Below are 26628 nucleotides of genomic sequence, written 5' to 3' on the forward strand. Positions count from 1 at the left end.
CATCCCACTGTGGCCACATCACCATATTTTCAGTGTTTGGCAACCGGCTCACTTTTCTGGATGGTTGCAGGGTTCAAAGTCACATGACCACGATTTACATGTCATCTGCTGGCTTTTCCAGCAAAAAACCATCCATAGGAATGAATTGACTTGCTTTATGATCACTATGTTCACTTTACAACCATCGCATAAAAGATAGTAAAACTGTGTCAGTCACGTGGATGTTTCTAACTTACAACCATCATGACTTATGATGGAAATTCCGGACTCCACTATGGTCATAAGTCTGTAGTGGCGAACCTATGGCATGCGTGCCACAGGTGGCACGCAGAGCCCTCTCTGTGGGCACGCGTGCCGTCGCCCCAGTCCTAGGCCTTCATCTGGGTTTTATAAAACCTTTTCGCTTTAGGCCTTTGCCGCCATGTGCAAAAAAAAAAGGTTCAATCAATCAATTTCAACTTCTCACGGGGGGAAAAAAGATCTCGCAAAGTTGGGATTGACTGAACTTTTTAGTCCCACCCAGTCTGCCGTTACCACCGCAGCCATGCCCACCCAATGGGACACGCCCACCCAGCACCCAAAGATACACAAATGGGTTTTGGGTTGTAGTTTGGGCACTCGGTCTCTAAAAGCTTCACCATCACTGTCATAAGTAGAGATTTCCCTGATGGATCACCTTGTCAGTCCTGCCCCAGCTTGGTCTTGGACAGTCAAGACAGACTCTTGACTCGATTTCTAGTGAAAATTCTTTTACTAAGAAGCCCAAGCGGTTACAGTAAAGCAAAGCCAGAACTGAGGTTTTGAGCTCAAAAGTTTCCCTGTTAACTTTCCCATTTGCATTCCTCCGTTATCTCCCAACTGACCAGCTACATTCAAAGAAGTTGTTTTGGTAACTGTACCCGCAAAGGCAGGCTAAAACTCAAGCCATTACACTCCATTTTCCAGCTTGTGGCTTTGGGGTGATGAGCTGATGTCTCGGAACAGCATGGTGCTTAGTTTCACTTTCCCCCCTTCTCTCTCTCCCCACCCCACCCCCCAATTGTTCACAGCAGGCTGACATCTAGCTAAGCAAAGCTGGAGTGAAGGATGGCAGTTTTAACACACTCCCTTACACTCCACAGAACACTGGAAAAAGGCACTGTTCCCTAAAAACAAGAACGCATAACTTCCATAGCATATTCCTCATGTTGGAAGCACCACCTCTTCATCTAAAGTATGTTTCTGTTCCTCACCTAAAATATGCCACAAAATCAGCCAGTATCTCAAGGAGGGGTTACTGGAACAGAAGCCAACGTACCATGACAAACCAAAGGAAAAGCACAAAGTGTTTCGGGGCTTTCCCCAAACTCTCGTTTGAATCTCTTTTCACTTTACTAAGCGTGGTAAATTGTCTATTCCAAGAAACAAAGTGGAGGAAAGTTTTGAGGACATTCCGCGCGTTTTGTTCACACGCCAAATTAGCATCAGTTTTGTCTCCTCTATCCTGATTTTAGCAGCGCTTAAATCCCACGAGGTAAACGGGGGCCTAGAGTTATCCTGGTGATTTGGGCTGCGTATCGATAAACAAACTGAGAAGAGACGAAACTTGCAAACCTGTGATTGTGACGTTTCTCTGAATTCTGCTGGGAGCCAAAGTTTGGATGTTGTTGCTGCTGCTGCTGCTGCTCCAAAGAGCTGAAGTTCTGACTTGTTACTACAAAGGGACGCTTTGGAAGGTTGAATTTGAGACCACCAGACCCAGGTGCTTCTGTTTATAAAAAGAGGATTCACAGGTGTGTTTGTGCATGCATATTTTTAAAAAAAATACTTTGCAGATTTAGTGGCCTCTCTTTCTTTCTCTCTTTCTCTAAATCTACATATAAAATCTTCCCGCCAAGAGAAGCAGATGTGCTAAGGATTATTTTAATGGATTTTGATACTCCCAAAATTTGAGACCGCATATGTGAGGAAACAGCCTTATGCATTCACAAATGCCCTTATTGCAGTACCAAGAGCATTTTACGCATTTTCATAAACATTATGGGAGGATATAAGCTACAGTTTCCATTTGAGCCAGACATGTCAAACTTGCGACGTCACATGATGTCACACAACGTATCGGGATGGTTTTGCCATTGCTGGCAATGGGGTGGGCGCGGCTTCCGGATGATGCACCCGGCTCGCGGGACGGCAGTTTGACACCCCTGATTTAAGCTATAGATAGCTCTTGCTACAACTCTTGAGACAACGGCAAAAATTTAGTTTGATTCCAACACAATGGACTGAATCCACAGAGCTCCTAACGTGAATGAAAGGTTTTCCACTTGCCCACAGGGACCCATAAATACCAAACTCCTATTCCATTCTATCCTCCTCTATTAATTTATTCACCAGCTTCCTTCCATTCCCATTCTTAATGCTGAACTAACAACAACAAAATCATGATTCTAGAATCTGGCCATTTTGCTGCTTGAATTTGACAACACATTCTTGGAGATACGCTAAGATGCTCAAGGCTACCTGTGGTTTGCAGTCTATCCACTATGTCCTCAGGGGACCAAAATGTCAGCAGCAGGGAAGCTGCAACCACGATGGTGTTTCCCAGAGCCCAAATAAGATTTCCAAGTTCAGTAAAGTGGAAGCTTCTGCACCACTGTCCAACAGAGATGAGGGGGGGGGGCTGTGTGAACAGTGCCAACAATTCCTCTTTTAATCCACAACAGAAACTTGGAAGTTAATCAAAGGTGGTTTAACTGAATGATCAGTAGCTCTTTAAAAGTTGGATCTGCCAGCAGAGCTAAATTTGTTACAAATGTCTTTGGCAACTCTTTCTATAGGTTCGATCCAACAAATGAATGAAAACCATTTTTGAGTATGACACAGGAGGCTACACATTTCAGAGACGTTTTCTTTTCTCTTTTCCATCTCCCTACACCCGTGGTGGCGAACCTCTCTGTGGGCATGCATGCCGTCGCCCCAGGTTTTATAAAACCTTTTCGCTTTAGGCCTCTGCCGCCATGTGCAAAAAAAAAATTCAATCAATCAATCAATTTCAACTTCTCACAGGAAAAAAAAGATCTCACAAAGTTGGGATCTCACAAAGTTACCACCGCAGCCACGCCCACCCAATGGGCCACGCCCACCCAGCACCGAAAGGTACACAAGTGGGTTTTGGGTTGCAGTTTAGGCACTCTGTCTCTAAAAGCTTCGCCATCACTGCCCTATACGCTAATAAACCTCAAAGCAGAAGTTACCTCATTAAAGCAAAAGCTTTAAATTATGCCAGAAAAGATGGCATAGCTGATAAGAAGACATCAGTAGCCGGAAATAAAAACTTCCTCCAGAGACTGCCAACTCCCCTTTCCCAGTAACATGAGTCCCTGAAAGTGCTTTGCCTTCCCTTCCCCTCCACCGCTCACGTTTCATGCGGTTCCACAGCTGCTGTCCTTTCTTGGGCTTGGCCGTGTCCTGGTAAGAGTGCTGTTGCTGGTTATAGGAGGCACTTGGCTGGTTTGGCTGAGAGTGCAACCCTCCAGGAGGGCCGCCTTGCTGCTGCTGCCCCCCAGGGCCCATGTTCAGGTTGCTGTGCTGCGAAGGGTGGTTGGGATGTTGCATAGGGGACTGTGGCGGGTTAGGGATTTGCATTTGCTGAGGCTGGCTTGAGTACGACATCCCTCCGTCTTCCATGCCTGGAACGGGAGGCTAGAGAAAGGAGATTCGTGCCATTAATATCTCTGCCTGCCCCATTTTTAAAAACAGCTAAAAGCAGAGAGCTTACGATGGAGTTGGGGCTTTGCTCAGCCCCCCCCCCTCTCTTTATCTCGTGTAAGCTGATATAAAGATGGACAACTTGTATTTTTTCTGTACTGTTACAACTGCTTACACCAGGGGTTCCCAACCAGGGGTGCGAAAACTTGGGTTTTCAAAATTATAGTGTATATGCACAATTCACTGTTATTTCGAACTTCTGTAAGGGGTGTTAGAATATATCACGAGCGTTCTAGGGGTGCGGGGTGTAGAAATGTTTGGAAACCACTGGCTTGCACCAAGGTGGCATTACAACCAGAAAATCTGCTCAACTGCACACACCAAGGGGGGCATTAAAGCCCAGAAGCCTTTAGGGAAATATCAGAAAAATCAAACGATCTTACTACTTAAATTGTTAAGGTAGTACTAAGAATTTCTGAGATGAATTTTGAATTTTTTTGCGATTCGATTTGTGTATTTATATTTTCCCCGCTACTGTATTTAATATATATATATATATAATATATATATAAAACAATATTTAAATAAAGTGATGTGTCTTACCTGGCTCATACTCCCTTGGTGCTGTCCAGGAACTGGTGGCTGTTGGGGTGTTGAGGAATAAGAGCCTGGGACGCCATATTGCCCAGGAGAACCATACCCAGAGTAGACATTTTGCTGGGAAGGCAAATCATGGATCAGTGAAGAGATACTTTACACCCGGGGTGTCATATCGGCAGCCTGCAGGCCGGATGCGTCACGCCCACCCCGGGCTCCACAAAGGCAAAAAAACCACCATCGCGACATGTCACAATACGTCACGTGATGCAATTGAGTTTGACACCTGTGCTTTACACAATAGGCAATATATAATTTTTGTATAAAAACAGAAGCTAATTGGGTTTCCACTCAAGGTCTTCTCTTGCCTGGATTCCACTTAGTGGATTTCTAACATTTTGAAATCCTAGCCTCTCTTTTTACAAACTTTATGAAACTCTGCATTTATCTTATATATATATATAATAGATATGTAGAGTCCTGCGGTTAAGCCATTTTCCTAGCCCTTATGAGCAGCTTTTTTCACAGGTTAATAAGCTCTGCTCTGGGACTTGATTAGTTCTTAAAAACCTCTGGCCCTCTTGCAAGGCTGCCTGAAATTGACAAGGCCTGAATCAGTCACACACACACCAGGATTTTGCCCCCTAAGATTCTTGCTAGGAAACACCAGGAACTAGCACATTCCTCTCAATGTGTATTCCGCATTGTGTGCCAACATTCCAGAAAGTGGGGGAGAAAGGAAAAGGTTCATTCCATAAACCCAGCCGATGTCACCCAGGAGGAGCCCCCTGGCACTGTGAATATAAAGGTAAAGGTTCCCCTGCACATGCGTGCTAGTCGTTTCCGACTCTAGGGGCCTGTGCTCATCTCCGTTTCAAAGCCGAAGAGCCAGCGCTTGTCCGAGGACGTCTCCGTGGTCATGTGGCCAGCATGACTAGACGCCAAAGGTGCATGGAACGCTGTTACCTTCCCACCGTAGTGGTCCCTATTTTTCTACTTGCATTTTTACGTGCTTTCGAACTGCTAGGTTGGCAGAAGCTGGGATGAGTAACAGGCGTGTTACGCGGCATTCAGGATTTGACCAAACTGCCAACCATCTGATCGACAAGCTCAGCGTCCTTAACCCACTGAGCCACCGCGTCCCTTACTGTGAATATATGCAAGGTCAATTTCTGAATAAACATTTGCTAACAGGTTTGTTATCGGCCTGGTGTCTTTGCTGATGTTCTCATTCTTTGGTATCCAGCCTGCAAAGCCTGCAAAGCCTAAACTAAGTTTTGGTGGACAGATTACCAGCAACAAGGACCTATTTGCTTTCATCACACAATGTGGCCACTTGGGATCCTTCTGTTAAAAACTGTGTGGGATTGGAGGGCATAGATAAAGCTCAACAAATACGGAAAATTCTATCTTGCCTTATTTATTCTGAAGTATTGTACTCTGCTTTAAAAGACTGAATCCCTCTTCGTCCTAGTTTAAGACATTCTAAAGGGACCTTATGCTATTACTTACCATAGGATAATAGTAATTGTAGGGGTAGAGATAGCTGTATTGTTGATACCACTGGTAGTACTGCTGTTGCTGCTGCAGGGATTCTCCTTGCTGTGCTGTGTACTGTGAAAAGTAGAAACGTGTCATGCACTGATCAAAATGGTTAGTCTCAGTCTTAAATGACCAGGGCTGAAACAAAACAATTGTATGTTTTCCAATTATAAATTTAAGGCACAAGCAGCAATCCAAGGACGTCTAAAGCATCATTGGCTCCTTCTTACCTGTGTGTTAGCTTGACCGTTGGTGGCACCTTTACTGTTGCCAGAAGCAGCTGCAGCATTGGCCTTGCTAATATTAGCCAGCGCTTGCCGGGCCTTCTCCCATTCGGGGTTCTCATGCATTGGACCTTCCATCCCGTTTTCTCTGGTGCTTGCAGTACCCAGGTTGTACTGTGAAACCCTATAAAGTAGAAGAGACCGTAGATGAAAAAGAGAAAGTTGCAGGGATTTTTATTCCCATGTATCATTGCTACAGCCTTGAAATCACAAAGTTGTGCTTGTCTTCAGTTTACAGAACTTGCTGCCCAAGAGTGCTAGCAAGAACATCTGGTAGGTTTAATTTGAACTCTGGTTCAATCTAATTGAGCACTATTATTCAGTTCCTGAGTCACCACAGAAAATTCATCCACATACCAGTATACGTGAGCTACTATGACTTTAGAACTTGCTGAAGAATAGTCTCAAACCAGGGAGAAAAGACAGTGATGCACAAAGAGCTTCTGTTTCATTAGCTTCACATGATTACAAGAATAAAAATGACCAGAGATTTTATTTTTCCCTGCTCATGTACCTTAGCCAAAATACAATGCCAATTTCAATTATACCTGTCAATCCAGAATCTATGTTTTACTTCATTTTTTATGTCAGTTCCTAATTCCGCCTTGAAAGAAGATTAACAAGCTGATACATCTATGTAGGCTATTATCTGCTGATCTATTTGCATCCGAAACATTTAACATTTATGATCTCTTTATTTTATTTATTTTATTTTAATTCCATTTATATCCCGCCCTTCTCCGAAGACTCAGGGCGGCTTACAAGCTTAGCAGTAGCCTTCATTCTATGTGTATGCCTGCTTATTAGGGCTTTCACACAAACCCCCCAAGCGGCATTATTACAAAGTCAGCTTAATTGCCCCCAACAATCTCCATATAGCATACTTCAAATTGATTGTGAAACCAGCAAGTTTCTCAATTCAAAAAACAAAATAACAACCAGTTATTTGTAGAAGTTGGAATCGCTGGTAACCCCAAGATAGACTATTACCCTCACTGTTGCTTCTCACTAAAAACAGTATCTAGGCATACAGTAGCTTGGTTCCAAGGGCATGGACAATAAAACAACAGATTTCTGACAAAGTCAATTACCAATTATAGTCACAATGAAAGTTGTCATAAGTAAGCCTATACATTAAAGGTATTCCTTGACTTACAACTATTGGTTTAGTGACTGTTCAAAGTTACAGCACTGAAAAAAGTGACTTATGACTGTTTCCCCACACTTACAACCACTGCAGTATCCCTATGATCATGTGACCAAAATTTGGGCCCTTAGCAACTGGCATGCATTTATGATGGATTCAGTGTCCTGAGGTCATGTGATCACCTTTTGCGTCCTTCTGACAAGCAAAATCAATGGGGAAATCAGATTCACTAAATATCTGTAATTACTACCTCAACAACTGCAGTGACTCATTTAACAACTGTTGCAAGAAAAGTCCTAAAAATGGGGTAATGTTCACTTAATAACTGTTTTGCTTAGCAACAGAAATTTTAGGCTCAATTGTGTCTCTAAGTCAAAGACTACCTGTATAAACTGTTTTTGCCCCAAACTGTCATCACTCTTTTCAGAGTAGGGGCAGGCAACATCTGGCTCCAGGATGTTAGACTGAAACTCCCCTTATTATTCACCTTGCTGACTAGCAGATGATGACACTTGAGTAGCACTGGAGGGCCAGATCCTGCCCATTTATGATTTAAAACTTTGTGAAAAATGACATTACTGTACATTCTTGTTTCCTAGCATTTTATAATACATATTTCTCAGATACGTCAGGATAATTAAAAATTTTAATGAGACAGTAATTTTAGACTGTTACTAGAACACAACCAGTTGCATATTCCACCAATACAGAATTCTGGGATCTGTATCTCATCTTAAATGAGCAACCTGCTTTTCCTGCCAACAAGAATAGAAGTGCCTTCTGTGCTGTTTAGTATTATGTACTGAGAAATTTGGCATCTCCTACTAGCAAAATTTGTTTAGTCACTCCAACTGGCGAGCATAAGGGGTTTTGCTTAACTAATAACTAGAGATACTTTTTTCTTAAGTTTCACAATTCTTCCCCCTTCAAAATATATGTTGTGGTAAGTCTGTAAGGTGCCATAAGATACTGGATTTTTTAAGAATTAGAATTTTTATTCATGTATGCGAGCAATGCCACAAAAAATTAGTTTCCCATTTAATATTAAGACTGTGAGAAAGTTTTTCCAATTTTTACCTTTCTTTTTTTATAAGTTTGAGAGCCTTCCCTCTTATTATGTTCTGGTGATAGGAGTAACTTTAAGGGACTGTTTATGCCTAGCTGCCTTACAATCAAATTCTCAGGACAGCTTACAATAAAAATAAGAACAAATTAAAGCTGCCTATATATGACAAAATAGTCAAAAATAAAATTGTCAATATTCATGCAAATTTTACTAAGACAAAATGGGAACAAAATTTAACATTATTTGCCCAGGAATACAGGGAGTGCAGAATTATTAGGCAAATGAGTATTTTGACCACATCATCCTCTTTATGCATGTTGTCTTACTCCAAGCTGTATAGGCTCGAAAGCCTACTACCAATTAAGCATATTAGGTGATGTGCATCTCTGTAATGAGAAGGGGTGTGGTCTAATGACATCAACACCCTGTATCAGGTGTGCATAATTATTAGGCAACTTCCTTTCCTTTGGCAAAATGGGTCAAAAGAAGGACTTGACAGGCTCAGAAAAGTCAAAAATAGTGAGATATCTTGCAGAGGGATGCAGCACTCTTAAAATTGCAAAGCTTCTGAAGCGTGATCATCGAACAATCAAGCGTTTCATTCAAAATAGTCAACAGGGTCGCAAGAAGCGTGTGGAGAAACCAAGGCGCAAAATAACTGCCCATGAACTGAGAAAAGTCAAGCGTGCAGCTGCCAAGATGCCACTTGCCACCAGTTTGGCCATATTTCAGAGCTGCAACATCACTGGAGTGCCCAAAAGCACAAGGTGTGCAATACTCAGAGACATGGCCAAGGTAAGAAAGGCTGAAAGACGACCACCACTGAACAAGACACACAAGCTGAAACGTCAAGACTGGGCCAAGAAATATCTCAAGACTGATTGTTCTAAGGTTTTATGGACTGATGAAATGAGAGTGAGTCTTGATGGGCCAGATGGATGGGCCCGTGGCTGGATTGGTAAAGGGCAGAGAGCTCCAGTCCGACTCAGACGCCAGCAAGGTGGAGGTGGAGTACTGGTTTGGGCTGGTATCATCAAAGATGAGCTTGTGGGGCCTTTTCGGGTTGAGGATGGAGTCAAGCTCAACTCCCAGTCCTACTGCCAGTTTCTGGAAGACACCTTCTTCAAGCAGTGGTACAGGAAGAAGTCTGCATCCTTCAAGAAAAACATGATTTTCATGCAGGACAATGCTCCATCACACGCGTCCAAGTACTCCACAGCGTGGCTGGCAAGAAAGGGTATAAAAGAAGAAAAGCTAATGACATGGCCTCCTTGTTCACCTGATCTGAACCCCATTGAGAACCTGTGGTCCATCATCAAATGTGAGATTTACAAGGAGGGAAAACAGTACACCTCTCTGAACAGTGTCTGGGAGGCTGTGGTTGCTGCTGCACGCAATGTTGATGGTGAACAGATCAAAACACTGACAGAATCCATGGATGGCAGGCTTTTGAGTGTCCTTGCAAAGAAAGGTGGCTATATTGGTCACTGATTTGTTTTTGTTATGTTTTTGAATGTCAGAAATGTATATTTGTGAATGTTGAGATGTTATATTGGTTTCACTGGTAAAACTAAATAATTGAAATGGGTATATATTTGTTTTTTGTTAAGTTGCCTAATAATTATGCACATTAATAGTCACCTGCACACACAGATATCCCCCTAAAATAGCTATAACTAAAAACAAACTAAAAACTACTTCCAAAAATATTCAGCTTTGATATTAATGAGTTTTTTGGGTTCATTGAGAACATGGTTGTTGTTCAATAATAAAATTAATCCTCAAAAATACAACTTGCCTAATAATTCTGCACTCCCTGTACATTTTTATCAAGTAATGAATGAGTCAAAACCAATACTCACCCACATCTGATGGCTAAAATAGTTATATTTAATTGGAAAGTGTTACTTAACCTATCCTTCTACCATGTTATCTTGATGGTCAACTACTAAGACCTATAAGCCTGTGACATCATCAGCATTATGATGTCATAAGCAGAATGTTAATTTCAACTTGAATCAAGTCTAAGAAAGTGTTTTGGCTTTTTTTTGTTACAAAATATTGCTTTTTAAATAGTACACTTCACTCTTTTTTCCTGTTAAAATTCAAACTCCCACTGGTCTAATTGGTGACAACTATTTAGCTAGTATTGTCTGTAAGAAATAGAACTTTTCTGTACAATAGATCAAATGGATTATCTAAATAGCTCGGACAAATACAATAATACAAATACTTGTCAAAAAAACTCAGAATCAGAGAATATTTCTCACGAAATCGCATTCTCTGAAGATACAAGCATCTTTAGCTAAAACTACATTCACTCAGAAAGCTGTTGTAATTACAAACCTTTACTGAGATTTTTCTACTCTATACAGTCTCTTATTTCCAATATCTAATTTATAAAGTCCTAAAATATTTTATCTAACCTTAATTATTTTAATTTAAAAATACACATTGACCAAGACAAATCCAAGAAAGTGTTATTAGTTTTAAAGTCTTTGATAGCAGAAACCAAAGCCAAATCTTCAGGGAATATGTTTACATTATTCAGCAGAAATTCTTTATCTTTTCACATGCAAAAGGCAGTTAACTCTAATGGAGATGACCTAGAAAAGTTGCATCAGTCCCACAGGTTAGCAATAACTAAAATATAAGGTTAGATAAAATAAGAAAAAAAAGCAAATCCAAATTGATTACAGAAATGAGCACATCTGAAAAATTTGAAAAAAATACACTATTTAAAAATATATAAACAATTCTGAAAGCTCTCTTTAAAAAAAAACTAAATTGAAACACAAAAAAACCAAACATTAATCATTCCTGATTAGCATAACAAAATTAGCATATGAAGCACTCTAAAGATACTGCAATAATTATTCCTTTTACCTGAAACCTCCCTCCCTTGGGAATTTCATAGGAATTCCTATCAGAAAGGTCAACACGTCATAATTCAGTAGCCTTGCCCTCCCATAAGTACAAAGGGATTGGAGTTGGCTTTTCTTCAGTTTTAACTTTGACTGTGATATTATCAGTTGTAGGTTAGACTCCTCACCTTAGAGATAACAGAAGAAAAATCCAACACCTAGTACCTTTCAATTCACCAATGAATAATGTGTACTTCAAAAGATGTTCCTGTACAGGCAACCATTACAGCAGATGGGAACTGGTCCATCAACAGGTTAATTTGCGTTCAAAAACAAACACCTACTTAAAAAATAGTTAGCACATCACTTGGCATAAACAATGCCAAGTAAGAAGGCTTTGCTACCGTAGTAGACACGTATTTCAAATTTGCTTAAGCCTACCCAAACCTTAAAATTCTCCTCCTCCCCGCCCCACGAGCTGAAATTAAAATAAAGGTTTGCAATCACCATTCCGAAGAATGCTGGTCTCCTCCTATATTGGCAGCCATAATCTAATTCGTAGAACAGGCAAACAGGTAAGGAAGGTATCGAATGGCTGCAAATCCACAGCCTGGACAAACGGGTCTTTTTCTTCCGTTGCTTCTTCCACAAGTAGAGGCCAAACCAAGGACGGTTAACCAGGGAACAGGCACATGTCAAAATCGTGGCTTTACACCTCTTTAGCACGCTTCCCGATGCCCCTTTTCATCTTGGGGCAAAGCAAGGGCTCAAGAGCCTCGGGAACTTTTTTAAAAATTTCACACCTACTAGTAAGACCCCTTTTCAAGCTTATTCCAACCAAACGAGATGCTGTGCAGTCCTATCAGCCCCCCGGGTTTTTTTCTCCCCCCCACCTCTGGGGCTTTATATTCTTTGCGCCCCCGTTTGTAATGACATCGCACGTGAGGCCCTTCTGTAGTGTAACGCACTCTTCTCTTTCTGAAGTATTGAAAGGCTAAGACTTCCCCCACCCTCGGGCCCAAAAAGCTTCACCCGCAACTCTCTTTCTTGGCAGCAGACCCCGGCCTACCCTTCCCTGCTAAACCCCTCTCGGGCACCCCGAAAAGAAAAAAAAGACTCCCACCAAAAATTTGCTCGCTCGCTGCCTGCCTACCACAGGCACCCCCTGCGCGAGCTGGCCTCGGCCTTCCCCCCCCCCCGCGCCCTGCGGCCTTTACTCCGGGCGGTCTCGCTGCCCTCGCCCGCCCACTCCTGACCGCTTTCCTCCTCCTGCCCTCAGCCTAACGGGAGGTGCGGCGAGCCACCCGCTCAAGCCCCCCGACCGCCTTTTCGTCCGTGGCAAAAGAAAGCCACTTCCTTAGCGCCACAGTCCGAAGGAGGCCGCAGGTTTCGTCGGCTCGAGTGCGGAGGAGAAGAGCTCTAGCGCTTCCCAAAATGGCGCCCGCTGACTCTTCCCTTCCTCTCCCAGTCTCGGCTGCCAGATTCCTTCCTTCCTTCCGGTTGCCCGCCGGAAGCGGTGGGCGCGAGGGCGGCGACGGAGGAAGACGTCGAGCTGGCTGGTGACGTCACGCCGCCCAGGCGACGTTCGGCGGAGCTTCCTCACGTGGTTCGTTCTGGACTCTGGGAGGGTGGGATGGTAGCTTTCCTCTTCAGAAGCGTGGAACTACAACTCCCATGACCCCGCTGGTATCATTTAACTTCAGTCTGATGCAGGGGTAGGCTACCTGGGCTCCTTTATGACTCGTGAACTTCAACTCCCAGAATTCCTGAGCCAGCATGGCTCAGTTTGGAAACCTCTCCCTTTCCCCCTCAGCATGGCTGGCTCAGGAATTCTGGGAGTTGAAGTCCATGAGTCATAAAGCGGCCTAGGCCAGGGGTAGGCAACCTCAGCTCTTTTATGACTCATGGACTTCAACTCCCAGAATTCCTGAGCCAGCATGGCTCAGCATGGAAACCTCTCCCTTTCCCCTCAGTATGGCTGGCTCAGGAATTCTGGGAGTTGAAGTCCACGAGTCATAAAAGAGCCCAGGTTGCCTATCCCTGGTCTGATGGGATCCACACCGGATGTTAGCCCAGTACATGGGAGACGCAGGTTGTAACATTCATCTCAGTGTCTGGATCGTTCGTTTTCTTGTATCCTAACCTACCTTACGCATTTTTTGTGAGGATACAAACGGGGGAAAGGAGACTCAAGGTCCCCTGCCTTGAAGATCCGGAAGAAAGACAAAACACGCATGAAATAAAGAAGGAAACTTTCTCTCCCCATCCCTTCTCTTTTACCAGCCAAATAACTTTAGTAGCTGGGCAAAAGAAAATTTGCATTGTTGGGCTTATTTTTCCATTAATAGGACAGTATTTTTTTTGGTTTCTGCAGTGCTTCCTGTGCCAGACAAAAGGAAAAGTCGGTAGAGGGGGTAACAATGAATTGTCTTGAGGAGGGGGGGGGCACTGATGAGAGCGACAGAGAACAGCATTAACAGGTTGCTTTCTAGTTTTCTCAACCCCTGTGGTAGTCATTATGTGAACGAGGAAGCCCTCTGTGAGCGCCCCTTTCTTTACTCTGAACATGCAAATGGAGTCCCAGTTGGGTGGGACACACTGTTCAACAGCAATGTAAGAATAGGTGACTTAACCCAGGGTCCTCAATACCTAGACTGCAGCCCATTTCCTGGCCTTGAGCCGTTTAAAACCCAGCCACAGAAGTAGTGGGCATCCCCACTTGTGCGAGCGGCAGGCAGGCAGGCAGGCACGCTGCTCACCACTCGAACAGAATCATCCTCTTAACTCCCCCAGCCAGTCTGCAAAGCCAGAAAGTTTGGGGAACTCTTGACTTTTAACCCACTGCTCAGCACTGGCAGGAAGCATTGTCGTGTAATCAGATAAACTTGGGAGTTTGCTATGACTGAAGAGGAGCCAGTGGGGGGGGGGGCTTTGCCAGAAGAGCTTCCGAGCTGGAAGAAGCCTCCTTTATGCTTCTTATGTTGCATAACGTAACTCTAAATGAAATCAGAAGAAGAAAGAAACTCATTTGTGACTGGATAAACCAACATTGTCCAGACATTTTAAAGTTAAGTGGAAATGGAATTTGAGAGGACTATGCACGTGAACAGAAGGGCTAAATACAGAACCCAGTTTTCCAAATTCAGGGGCTGAGATGACACAAGGCTTCACACATTCTGTCCTCGATTTACAATCATTTGTTTAGTGACATTTTTCAGTTACAATGGCACTGGAAAAAGTGACGTGACAGGTTGTCATATTTAGTGACCATTACAGTACCCCCATGGTCATGTGATCAATACAGATGCTTAGCAACTGGTTCATATTTATGACCGTTGCAGCGTCTTGGGGTCATGTGATCACCATTTGTAACCTGACAAGCGAAGTCAATGGGGAACCCAGATTCACTTAACAATTGTGTTACCAACTTAACTGCAGTAATTCACTTAACAACCGTGGCAAGTGAGATCATAAAATGGCGCAAAACTCACACAACAAGCTGTCTTTCATATCTGGAAATTTGGGGTCAATTGTGGTTGTAATTCGAGGACCACCTGTATCACAGCAAGTGCGATGGTTAGAAAAAGCACATCTCCATATTATATTTAGCCCATACCAGTCACTGGAAGAGGACAGAAAGAGTAGCTGGCACAAGATGCTCAACAACTTGTAGATATGGTATACCAATGCTATGAAGAGCTTAATCAAGAGAGGAAATAGTATCTTTACTGTGACTTGGGAGTGCTCAATTTCAACAATCTGAGCTATGTGTGTTTTCACTGTACAATACGCTGTGTTTTGATGCATTCTATCAGTGACCTTGAGTAGTGAACGCAGACAGAAGTGGAAATAAGAGGCTACTCAGAAGAAGAGTTTGTGTGCTCAGAACTCTACAGAATTAGGAAGCAACGGCATATACTTTCGCTGAAACTTCATACAAATTGAGAATGTTCAGTGTTGACAGAATGTTAATGCAAAACTGTATTATTTTGCAGTTCTCAATGATTAATGATCTAGTTTTTGACATTGCTTGAATTACCCAGTTTTGCTATTATTTGATTGATAGATGCCACCAACTCAGCGTCAGCTCTTTCTGACTGGAGATTTTTTTTCCTGAACAGTTGTCCCCAGTGCGTTCCTTCAAGTCTTCCCATGGTAAACCCATTGCTACTATAATTTTGAGTCCATCAATTTTGCTGCTGGTCACCCTTTTCTCTTTCTTTCCGTCTTTCCCAGCATATCACTTGACGTGTCTATCCAGGCAGGGTTGTTTTTAATGAAATATATTGAGTGATGTACCATTACCTTCTGCACGTGATGAAGTGATACCTTTGCCTATTTCATTAAGATAATGCATCTGCCCCCAGCATCTTTCTACGTTGCTGCTGCCCAATATACAACAGGTGGCCTCCTTGTTTTAATTGGGCAGCTAGGATGACACCTTCAAGCCCTGGGCGACCTTGTTGCAAATACAGGTAATCTTTGACTTGCAACCATCCGTTTAGCAACCATTAGAAGTTAGACACTGAGAAAAGTGACTTACAGCTGGTACTCACGCTTACGACCTTCGCAGTCTCCCTGTGGTCGCATGATCCAAATTTGGCAACTGGCACGTATTTAACAATGGTTTGCAGCATCCTGAGGTCTTCTGATTGCCATTTGCAAAGTCAATGCTGAAAGCCACATTCGCTTAATAACTGCATGATTCACTGAAGAATTGCAGTGATTTGCTTAACAACCATGGCTAAAGTTATAAAATTGGGTGCAACTGCTTCACGGTGCGTTACAGCCTCTCTAAGTGGTTTACAGAGTCAGCCCTATTTCCCCCAACAATCTGGGTCCTTATTTTATCGACCTTGGAAGAATGGAAGGCTGAGTCAACCCTAAGCTGGTGAGGATCAAAGCCCCTGGCAGTGGGAAGAATTAGCTTGCAATACTGCATTCTAACCACTGTGCCACCATGGCTCATATATAGGGGTGTGTGTGTGTGTGTACTGGTAAATATGTATGTATGTTCTATGCCGGGTAGGCAACCTTGGCTCTTTTATGACTCGTGGACTTCAACTCCCAGAATTCCTGAGCCAGCTGGCTCAGGAATTCTGGGAATTGAAGTCCACGAGTCATAAAAGAGCCAAGGTTGCCTACCCCTGCTCTAGGCATATACTCCCTGCTCTTTGCTTATTCCTCCCAGTAAAATTCCTCCCCCCAAAAAAGGGGAATCGTAGCAATATATAAACATACCCCATAATTGCATATTCTCTCACATAGTTGTGTGCAAAAGCAGAAACGGACACCATGTAAAATAAAGTTTCCCTTTTATTTTAAACTGGGCAAGTTCCAAATGTGTGTTAGTGTTGGGGGTTCTAATTAGGAGCAAGGAGGCTGATAGGGAAGCAAGGGTAGCTCTGGGCCCCTAATGGATTCCCCTATTCTCTCTTGGTGGGACCCAGTGGTGTCCTCCACTTTTCCGGCACACCCAGTGCCAGAGCAGTAAGCATCCATCTCTAGCTGGATGGCTCTTGCTGTTTTGTCTCCATTGTCCACACACTCTTTCAGTCCATCTATCATGTCTGCACTCTTGCAGTATGTGTGTGTGTGTGTGTGTGTGTGTGTGTGTATGTGTATATATATATATATATATATATATATATATATATATATATATATATATATATATATATATATATATATATATATATATATATATATATATATATATATATATATATATAAATCCATTCGTTGGTGTTTGCGCACACTTTTTGTATGTCAGCTTCCATTTCTATTTCAAAATGAGTTCAGCTTCCAGTGATCTTCTGTCGTTCACCCTTTCACATGGCTTGCACTTCTGTCTCTCAACCATGTCTCTCTTTATTTACATTTCTTAATGTGTTCACACTGCTCGCCCCTGCCATTGAATTGTCTCCTGGCCTAAAAAATATTCTCTTTCTCTCCCCGGCCCCACTCTTTTCCTTTCCTTTCTTAGAGAAGGGAGGCTAATGAAGAGATTCAAGTGAAGGAGCGGGGGGGGGGGCACCTGGCGAAAAAGGCTCGCTTAAGTTGTATTCTAGTAAACGATTGGGTTGGGGAGTCTCTCTCTGTTAGTTGGGGGTGGTGTGCATCTGGGTTGGGGGTCTTCTGGGCTGCATCTAGGACTGTAATCCGGTCTGGCAGGGGAGGACCACTTCTTCGCTAGCACCAACATAAGACGCTCGCATGCTGGGAGAATACTATGGAATGATAAAAAGAGAGGAGCAAGGAATTCATAACCAAGCAATATTAGAACAGCAGCTATTCTTAGTTACCTTTTCAACCTGTCACTTTCCAGATGAGTTGCGGGGGGGCGGGCGCTACAATTTTTAAATCTCCAACCCACATACTGGCTGAGAATTCTAGTGGTTATATTTGTAGGGGTGGGTGGGTGGGTGTTCAGTTAAATCAGGGGTCCCCAACCCCCGGGCTGTGACCCACTACCAGGCCGTGGTCTGTTTGAAACCAGGCCGTGGGAGAAATGGGCCAGCACGCACGAGCGGAGGACACTCGACCTCGCACGCGAACTTCCACTCGCACGAGTAGAGGGCGAATGAGCTTTCCATGTGAGTGCTCTCCGCTCATGCGAGCGGAGCTTTGTGCATGAGCACAAGCACCCTCCACTTCGCACGTGAGAGCAAGCACCCTCTGCTGGTGCACACGAAGCTCACACAAATGGAGCTGTGCGCTGGCCACTCACATTCCCCCCCCACCTCAGGCCACCAAGCCGGAAAGGTTGGGGACCGCTGAGGTAAATAATTAGGTAGCTCGGGGACTGGGTGTAGCTTCAGACCTTTTTGATGGCCCTGAGTTACCCCCAAAATAATAAAGAGTTAAATAGATGTATGGTGTCTCAGGGTAAATACACCTGTTGCTAAATTTACAAACCATGCAAGAAATCGTGAAGACTCTTCCCTTCTGCCTCTGGGGTGAGCAGCATCTGCAAAACCCCTCAGAGCCACCACCTTCCCCCACATTAAAGAGCAGATTCAACCCATTTTGACCAAAGGAATAAAAAAAAGTTATTTTGCTACCTAAGTCCGTCGTTAAGTTTAGGTGCTTGTCTACGGAGATTCTCAGTCATCCAGCTCATGGTAGTCCCAAAGGTGCTTTACCAAAAGGCAACTGGACTTTGGTGTGTGTGTGTGGGGGGGTTTCTTTGAAAACGTTTCACTTCTCATGCAAGAACTTCTTCAGTTTCTGAAAGCTCTTCAGTTCTGAAGCAGCTTCTTGGAGAAGATGTGAAATGTCTTCAAAGAAAAAAAACAACGCAACTTTGGGACAGTTTAGGTCACAGGTAGGCAACCTTGGCTCTTTTACGACTCATGGACTTCAACTCCCAGAATTCCTGAGCCAGCATGGCTCAGTTTGGAAACCTTTCCCTTTTCCCTCAGCATGGCTGGCTCAGGAATTCTGGGAGTTGAAGTCCATGAGTCGTAAAAGAGCCAATGTTGCCTACCCCTGGTTTAGGTGAATATTCTCATTTTGACAATCCGACACATCCGACGTATATGCACCAGGTTTTCAACTCCCCACAACTCAGCTGGGATCACAAAACCAAAGCCACTTGTTGTTATCTCTACTCTGTCATAGCCTACAGCTGGTGTGCTGCCTTTGGTCACCACATATGCAGGAGTCCATACTTCTGACTTACCGAAGGGGGTGGGGAATGACGGTCAATGAGGGGGATGCTCTCAAATTGAGGACTGCCACTGTACGAAGCGCTTTGACTCCTGCAAGGGACACCAAGAAAGTTGCTGATAATGAATCCCTCCCTCCCCAAGCCAAGCTATCCAAGCTTTGGAAAGTCAGTCTGTTACTTCAGAAATACTAGCAAACTCTACTTTGTTGGACCTGGGCAACTTTCTGGAGGGCCTCTACAGAAATGTCTATGTCAGGGGTCCCCAACTCCTGGTCTGCAGCTCAGTGCCAGGCTGCAGCCCATTCAGAACCGGTCTGCAGAACTGGTGGGTGAGCACATGCGTGAAGATGCATTTGTGAAAGCTGTGCATGCACAACCATCCCCTGTCCACCCCCTCCCCTGCTTCTGTCAATCTGGAAAGGTTGGGGACCGCTGGTCTATGTGACCATTGAAATGAAGGCTCTTGGTTTATTTAGATCTCCTGACAATAAAACATAGCCTGGATTATACAGTAGTAGATCCTGGGTTCATCATGACCTTCTTGGTCCTCTTTATTTGGAGGAGTAGATATATGTCCCATTTCACTATAGTCTTGATATAGTATGACATGAGAACTCCAAATGGAGAGCATTTTTTGTATAATCCCTCTTTTTTTATGTAGGTCTTGGCGTATTCGGGTCGAAACGTTGCTCCTACACCTTCAATTCTACGCAGGAAAAAACCCGAATGACCAAAGATCCATATATACATATATACACATATATACATATACACATATACACATATATACATATATACATATATACATATATACATATATATATATATATATATATATATATATATATATATATATATATATATATATATATATACATATATATATATATACATACATATACATATACATATACATATACATATATATATACACATACACACACACACACACACACACACACACACACACACACACACATATATATATATATATATATATATATATATATATATATATTGCAGCCCAATAAGTTAATTAGGTAGACGTAATTTCTCTGAATATGCATTTGATCCAAATTGCACTCCAGAGGGGGCATGAAAAACAGTGAAAAGGTTCAGGATTGAGGAGAGAAGAATAAAACAGTAGCAATCAGTTTTGCTTAGTGGGGAAATCAGTGTAAAAAACTGGGAGTGAGGAAAGGATCAGTCACTGGGAAGATGCTGGAGATAGTGAAGGGGCTTAGAGTAGTATTTCAAGAAGAGCATTTTGATAAAGGAGTTGTCTTGGGGAAGGGGTGCTTGGGCCAGGAATGGAACGTGATGCAAATGGCTGGTTTACCATTACGGAAGCAAGGTGGAAGACATAAAAAAAATAATAGACCAATGAAGAAAACAAAGGAATTAATGATTCCATCTCTATGGGTAACTGCTTTAGTGGGATCGCTCCTGGGTGGCAGTAAAAGAAATCTAAAATGGCATTTAATGAATAGAAGCAAAGTGGAGCAGACTGCATCTGCAGACAATAAAGCCTCCTCTGTTGGAGGTGTTTATATATTCTTTTTTTTTTGAGAGCAGGCAACAGAATTTCATTTTTAATGTGTGCCAGTGTGCTCACAGTAAAAAAAAAAGACAATAAAGGTTTATTTTGTCTTACATCTTAGCTGGTCTTATCTCTTATCTCTTATCTTTAAACAGATGCTGGAGGGTACAATAGATACCTGCACTGCTCAGAGAGTCAGACTACATGACCTCAAGGCCCATTAAAATTCTTATACTCTATAAAAGTAAGAGTAGGAAGAATTAAGTATGCTGTTTAGAGGTTTCTGAAGGAAGCAGTGGGTGATAGTATAATGCTGTATATAAAATAAACATTCCTTCTCCTACTCCAGTGATCTTCTAGACTGTGGAAAATACAGGTACATCCTCGACTTAACAATAGTTCATTTAGTGACTGTTCGAAGTTACAGCTATTGCAGCATCCCCGCGGTCACATAATCAAAATTCAGAGGCTTGGCAACTGATTCATATTTATGACGGTTGCAGCGTCCCGGGGTCATGTGATTCCCCTTTTGCAACCTTCTGACAAGCAAAGTCAATGGGGGAAGCCGGATTCGCTTAACAGCCGGGTTACTAACTTAACAACTGTAAGTGATTCACTTAACAACAGTGGCAAGAAAAGTTGCAAAACGGGGCAAAATTCACTTAACAACTGTCTCGCTTAGCCAAAAAAAAATTGGACTCAACTGTGGTCGTAAATCGAGGACTACCTGTAAGCTTTCCCTAGGCAACCCAAATCACCTATTATTCTCCATTCTTGAAACTTCAAAGTTGCTAAACAACGTTGGTCATCGCATTTGCCCTTCTCCTTGATTAGGGAACCCAGCTAAGATGGTCTTTCCCACCCACCCACCCCAGAAATTTCAGACAGCTAAAGCAGCACTATCTCTGGAGATTCTCAGTCATCCAGGGCACGGTTGTCCCAAAGGTGCTTTTTCAGGAGGCAACTGGACTTTCTTCTTTTTTCTCTGAAGACGTTTTGCTTCTCCCCATCCAAGAAGCTTCTTCAGCTCTGGACCAGATGGTGGGGAATGGAAGGATTTATATTCCTTGCAGACAACGGTCATTTGCATCCTTTTAGAGAGTTGTTGAGGTGCGGGAGTATGAACGAATTTCCAGAAAACATTCCAGACAACGGGAACCATTTGCACTTCACTTTGAGATGCAGAGGAGGGACGTGGTGGCTCAGTGAGTTAGGACGCTGAGCTTGTCGATCAGAAGACCAGCAGTTTGGCGGTCGAATCCCGAGTGCCGCGTAACAGAGTGAGCACCTGTTACTCGTCCCAGCTTCTGTCAACCTAGCAGTTCGAAAGCACGTAAAAATGCAAGTAGAAAAATAGGGACCACTACGGTCTAGTCATGCCGGCCACATGACCACGGAGATGTCCTGAGTCAAAACGCTGGCTCTTCGGCTTTGAAACAGAGATGAGCACCAGCCCCTAGAGTTGGAAACGACTAGCGGGGGAACCTTTACCTTTACCTTTGAGATGCAGACAAGACAGACACATCCCTTGCGCCTGTCTTTAACAACAAAGGGACACAGGGCAGAAAACATCCTGCAGCCAAGAAGGCTCCACACCCATTGGCACCACTCTGGTGACCCTGAGGATAGAGGTAAACCTCCAAGTGGCCTCAAAAGATTCTCTAAACGAATGCAAAGGACCAGCTCTCTGCAAGGAATATAGATCCTTCCATTCCCCACCATCCAGTCAGAGCTGAAGAAGCTTCTTGGATGAGGACAAGCGAAACGTCTTCAAAGAAAAAAAACACCAAGAAAGTCCAGTTGCCTCCTGAAAAAGGACCTGTGGGGTAAAGCAGCCCTGGGGAAGGAGAATGAACGGGATGAGGAAAACGCCAGGGAAGGAGGCGGGGAGGAGGGAGGAGGGAGAGGAAAGGAACTTAAAGAGGTAGACGGAACAGTCAGTTTGTGATTTGGGGGGGGGAGTGTCCTCCCTTCCCCCTCCCCCGCACGCACTCGGGTCTGGGCCACGGGGGGCCATTCCAAGCCCCTCCCGCCTTGCAGGGGTATTGAGCCCAAGCGCGTGGGGAGGGGGTTGGGAGGTGGGGGTTGGGGGTTACTCACATGTACTGTGAGATGGGGGCGTTGGAAATGGGGGGGGCTGAAAGGCGCAGGCTGCCCCGGCTGTCCCAGCTTGAACAGTGGCTAAAGGAGCTGGGCAGGCTGGGCCCAGCCCCCCCTGCGCGCACTGTTGGCGGTCTACGTGCCTGGGGCGTGAAAGGGTCGTCATCCTCCATGTCGTCATAGTCCGAGTCCCTACACAGGAATTCAGGAAAAAAAAGAGGGGAAAAAAAGAGTAAAGGAGTGAGCGACAAGGAAAGAGCTGCCTAGCCTAATGACTATGAAGACGACTACGGTCATCGGGCATCTATCCAGGAAACCAGAGTTTGCGCCAAATCCAGCATGGCTGCCTCAGGAATTCTGGGAGTTGAAGTCCACAAGTCGTAAAAGGGCCATGGTTCCCAAACCCTGCTTTAGTGTATAAATTCAGATCAGGAAGACATGACAACCTGGTCCAAGCTTCTGATCTAGTTCACAAATTCTACATTCGCCTTGTCAAATCAAGACACACACTGGTTTCGTTTGGACTTCCGAATCCCACAATTCTCAACACACCTTTTGTTTAGGGATGAGAAGTGGGCTAATCTATGCTAACGGACATTAAAAGTCTTGCTCTGAATTGGATCGCTGTGCTTTGTATAGTCTACACCAGAGACTGGCAACATTTTTGGCCTGTGAGTGGCCTACTGAAGATGCATGCCCCCCAAAAAATAGGCAGGGTTTGGAGAAAAACCAAGATTTTATTAACTTACCATTTAAAATTAAATAACGATTCACATTTAAGTGCTTTAACTTTGGTTAAATACAACTAGTATGGTTTCACCACCTACAGGTAGCCCACAACTTACAACAGTTCATTTAGTGACCATTCAAAGTTACAACGGCGCTGGAAAAATGTGATTTATGACCATTTTTCACACATACAACTGTTTGCAGCACCCCCGTGGTCACGTGATCAGAATTCAGGTGCTTGGCATCTGACTCGTATTTATGACGATTGCAGAGTCCCGGGGGTCAGGTGATCCCCTTTTGCGACCTTCTGATAAGCAAAGTCAATGGGGAAGCCAGATTCCCTTAACAGCCATGTGACAAACAGCTGCAATGATTCACTCAAAAACAAGAAAGGTCGTAAAATGGGGCAAAATTCACTCAACAAATGTCTCACTTAGCAACATAAATTTTGGGCTCAGTTGTGATCGTAAGTCGAGGACTACCTGTGTTTTCATATTTCCTTCCTCTGGTTATATTAAAAGCTACAGTTTGGTGACTGATTTTGGGGAAGCCCTTAAGCTACTTTCAAGGCTTGGGCATCTATACAGATCTTGAGGGTTGTGCTTATTCACATCTGCAGCCACTGCCTTTCAGTGTATTTGAGCAGGATATATTTCCTTTTGCCTAATCTGGAAGCGGTGAGGATTCTGCCTGCATGCAGCTGAGGCTCACAATTCTCACACACGGGATCTTAGCACTCACCTGTTCTGAAACCTCTTCCAAGCCCGAGGCAGACTACAGACTGCTGTGGTGAAGGAAAGGGCAGAGAGGAAGGAGAAGAGGAGGAGAAAAAGCAATCCCTCCATGCCATCATAGCACAGCCCTTTCAGGCCATCCACATAGTCCTAGGAGACACAGAAAGCGACACAGAGGTACAGTAGCTTCCAGATGGAAGTTTGAAAGTCTATTGGCAATGGTTCCTGGTTTCTGGATATCAGAGTATCCAGATGGGACATTATCATTTTTAATCACTAACTCTCACGTTCACTCTCTTTTACTGCCTTCTAATGGGAATATGTGAGGGATGCGGTGGCTCAGTGGGTTAGGACGCTGAGCTTGTCGATCAGAAGGTTGGCAGTTGGGCAGGTCGAATCCCGAGTGCCGCGTAACAGAGTGAGCGCCTGTTACTCGTCCCAGCTTCTGCCAACCTAGCAGTTTGAAAGCACGTAAAAATGCAAGTAGGAAAATAGGGACCACTCCGGTGGGAAGGTAACAGCGTTCCGTGCGCCTTTGGCGTCTAGTCATGCAGGCCACATGACCACGGAGTCATCCTCGGACAAGCGCTGGCTCTTCGGCTTTGAAACGGAGATGAGCACCGGCCCCTAGAGTCGGAAACGACTAGCACGCATGTGCGGGGGAACCTTTACCTTTTTAATGGGAATTATATTCGGTCCATCTGAAATACCAAGATGAGAAGGACAGGTCTGTAAAGTTAAGAGTACGCCATAGCTCTTTCATCCCCTAGATTTATAGCAATAGCACTTAGACTTATATACCCCTTCACTGTGCTTTACAGCCCTCTCTAGGCGGTTTACAGAGTCAGCCTATTGCCCCCAACAATCTGTGCGCTCATTTTACCGACCTTAGAAAGATAAAAGGCTGAGTCAACCTTGAGTTGGTAAGAACTGAACTGCCGAACTGCTGGCAGACGGCAGTCAGCAGAATTGGCCTGCAGCAGTGGTGAGATTCAAATATGTGAACAACCGGTTCTCTGCGTGGATGCCGCTTCCAGAAGTCCATTCTGGGCCTGGGCAACAAAAAATTAACTACCGGTTTTGCCGAAGTGGTGCGAACTGGCTGAATCCCACCACTGGCCTGCAGTATTGCAATTCTGCCCACTGGTCCCCCACCACAGCTCCTCATGGAAGAGGCTTTGATATCTGGACTTGATGTTTATGATCCCTCCATTGCTCACTCTCACTGGTTGTGAGCATATGTACAGATGCTTCAAATCTTTGTATGCAAACTGATTATAAAATTACAGGATGCTGTAAGTCCACCATGCCGAGATTCTGCCATGTTGAGATTGCTCCATTTTGCTTCGAGTGGGAAAGTGCTCATATGAAAAGGAACATACTCCTATGCTGTATAGAAGGAGTCACCTCTCTGCGTGTGGGGAAAGAGTTTCGAATCTCCAAAAGTTTCAACTACAGATTCGACAATTCATTACTATTGGCCTACAATATTGAGCTTAGAATAATGATGAGCGATCCTGGAAGATGCAGTAGGCAATATCTGCGGGACCACTATTTTCTACCCTTGCTCGTGACTGGGCATGCAAGTGGTGACGGAAATAAAAATCCAAAATATTTGGAGAGCACCAAACTATCGATTCTCACTGTAGAGGGTGATACCGTTAGTATGCAAGCATGCCCATCGTGTCATAAGGAAATAGGGGCAAAAGTCAGGATCTTAAAATGTATCCGGAAATATTAAGAAATGTTAGGCGGAATGGCTGGCGTAATTAAATGACAAATAAGAGTAACGGAGTTACCTTATGAAGTCCCCTGCAATTGAGGAGAGCTACAAGATGATGGAAATTACTTTCTGTGACGTTCAAAGTACTCTGGATGGATACGATGCTCTTCTGCAATGTACAAATGGCATGAATCAGAACGCAGTTGCCCTAATCTGCAGCCTTCCCTTGCTCTCTGACTAACCTCCCCCACCCCCTAACTTTGCCCAGTTCAAGAGAATCATGCAATCCCAGCATCCCCTTTTCTCTAAGAATCCCCACTGACCTCGGCTGCTGGGAAGTGGGGAATGGCTTCTCTCTCCAGTCCGTATAGCTGAGAATGTATGTTGGATAGGGCCCTCTGACACACAGTCAGTCTCTAGAGAGTGGGCAGGAAAAAAATGAGAAGGAAAACACAAAATGCAGGTAGCCCTTGACTTACGATCACAGTTGCAACCAGAAAGTTCATTTTTAAGGGGTGCAGTCATTAGCCAGGCATCGGGTGAGATAAGTACTTGATTTTACATTATTTTGGGGGGGGGGGTGCACGGCTGTTAAGCAAATCACCCCAGTCATTAAACAAGACATCACATGATTGTGATTTGTGATTCTCACTTTGCTTGTCAAAAGCTCTCAAATGGCCATCATGTAGCCCTGGAAAGCTGCAGCTGTCATAACTGTGAGCCGGGTGCCAGGCACCTAGATCACAATCACATGACCACAGAGATGCTGTGAGTAAGTAATAAGAGTCGGGACTGGTCGTAAGTTATTCTTTTCAGCAATGTTGTAACTTTGAATGGTCACAGAACAAACTGTCGTAAGTCAAGGTCTACGTGCATTTGAGGTGAGCAAACTTACAAATACCCTATCATGGTTCTGATAGATGAAACCAATTAAAGGAGAACT

General features: G+C 43.9%; 2 protein-coding genes across 4 annotated transcripts in view; both read right to left on the bottom strand.

Moving 5' to 3' along the window:
• LOC308677348 (leukocyte receptor cluster member 8-like) overlaps positions 1 to 12307 on the bottom strand; it is a 31379-nt gene extending 19072 nt beyond the window's left edge. For 2 of the 3 annotated variants that reach the window (XR_014028456.1, XM_081343619.1), the window contains exons 1-6: positions 11695 to 12307; positions 6057 to 6234; positions 5797 to 5898; positions 4291 to 4404; positions 3399 to 3681; positions 1594 to 1747 (exon numbers count right to left, since the gene is read on the bottom strand). Coding sequence is in view for 2 of the 3 variants with exons in the window: in XM_081343619.1 (XP_081199745.1) it covers positions 1594 to 1747; positions 3399 to 3681; positions 4291 to 4404; positions 5797 to 5898; positions 6057 to 6234; positions 11695 to 11735 (872 nt within the window). In the remaining variant the exon portion in view is untranslated. The remainder of the gene's footprint in view (positions 1 to 1593; positions 1748 to 3398; positions 3682 to 4290; positions 4405 to 5796; positions 5899 to 6056; positions 6235 to 11694) is intronic. The other variant, XM_081343618.1, reaches the window with a different exon arrangement.
• Positions 12308 to 17229: 4922 nt separating this feature from the next.
• The window catches only part of LOC308677887 (protein tweety homolog 1-like), a gene marked incomplete at its 5' end in the record, with an annotated part of 91724 nt that continues 82325 nt past the window's right edge, over positions 17230 to 26628 (bottom strand). The window contains 6 exons of the mRNA XM_081344582.1: positions 17230 to 17417; positions 18872 to 18950; positions 22500 to 22691; positions 23970 to 24112; positions 25762 to 25854; positions 26009 to 26101. Coding sequence (XP_081200708.1) covers positions 17337 to 17417; positions 18872 to 18950; positions 22500 to 22691; positions 23970 to 24112; positions 25762 to 25854; positions 26009 to 26101 — 681 coding nt within the window. The 3' untranslated portion in view covers positions 17230 to 17336. The remainder of the gene's footprint in view (positions 17418 to 18871; positions 18951 to 22499; positions 22692 to 23969; positions 24113 to 25761; positions 25855 to 26008; positions 26102 to 26628) is intronic.

This window comes from Vipera berus (assembly GCF_964194415.1).
Source record: "Vipera berus genome assembly, chromosome: Z".
Classification (NCBI taxonomy): Eukaryota; Metazoa; Chordata; class Lepidosauria; order Squamata; family Viperidae; genus Vipera; species Vipera berus.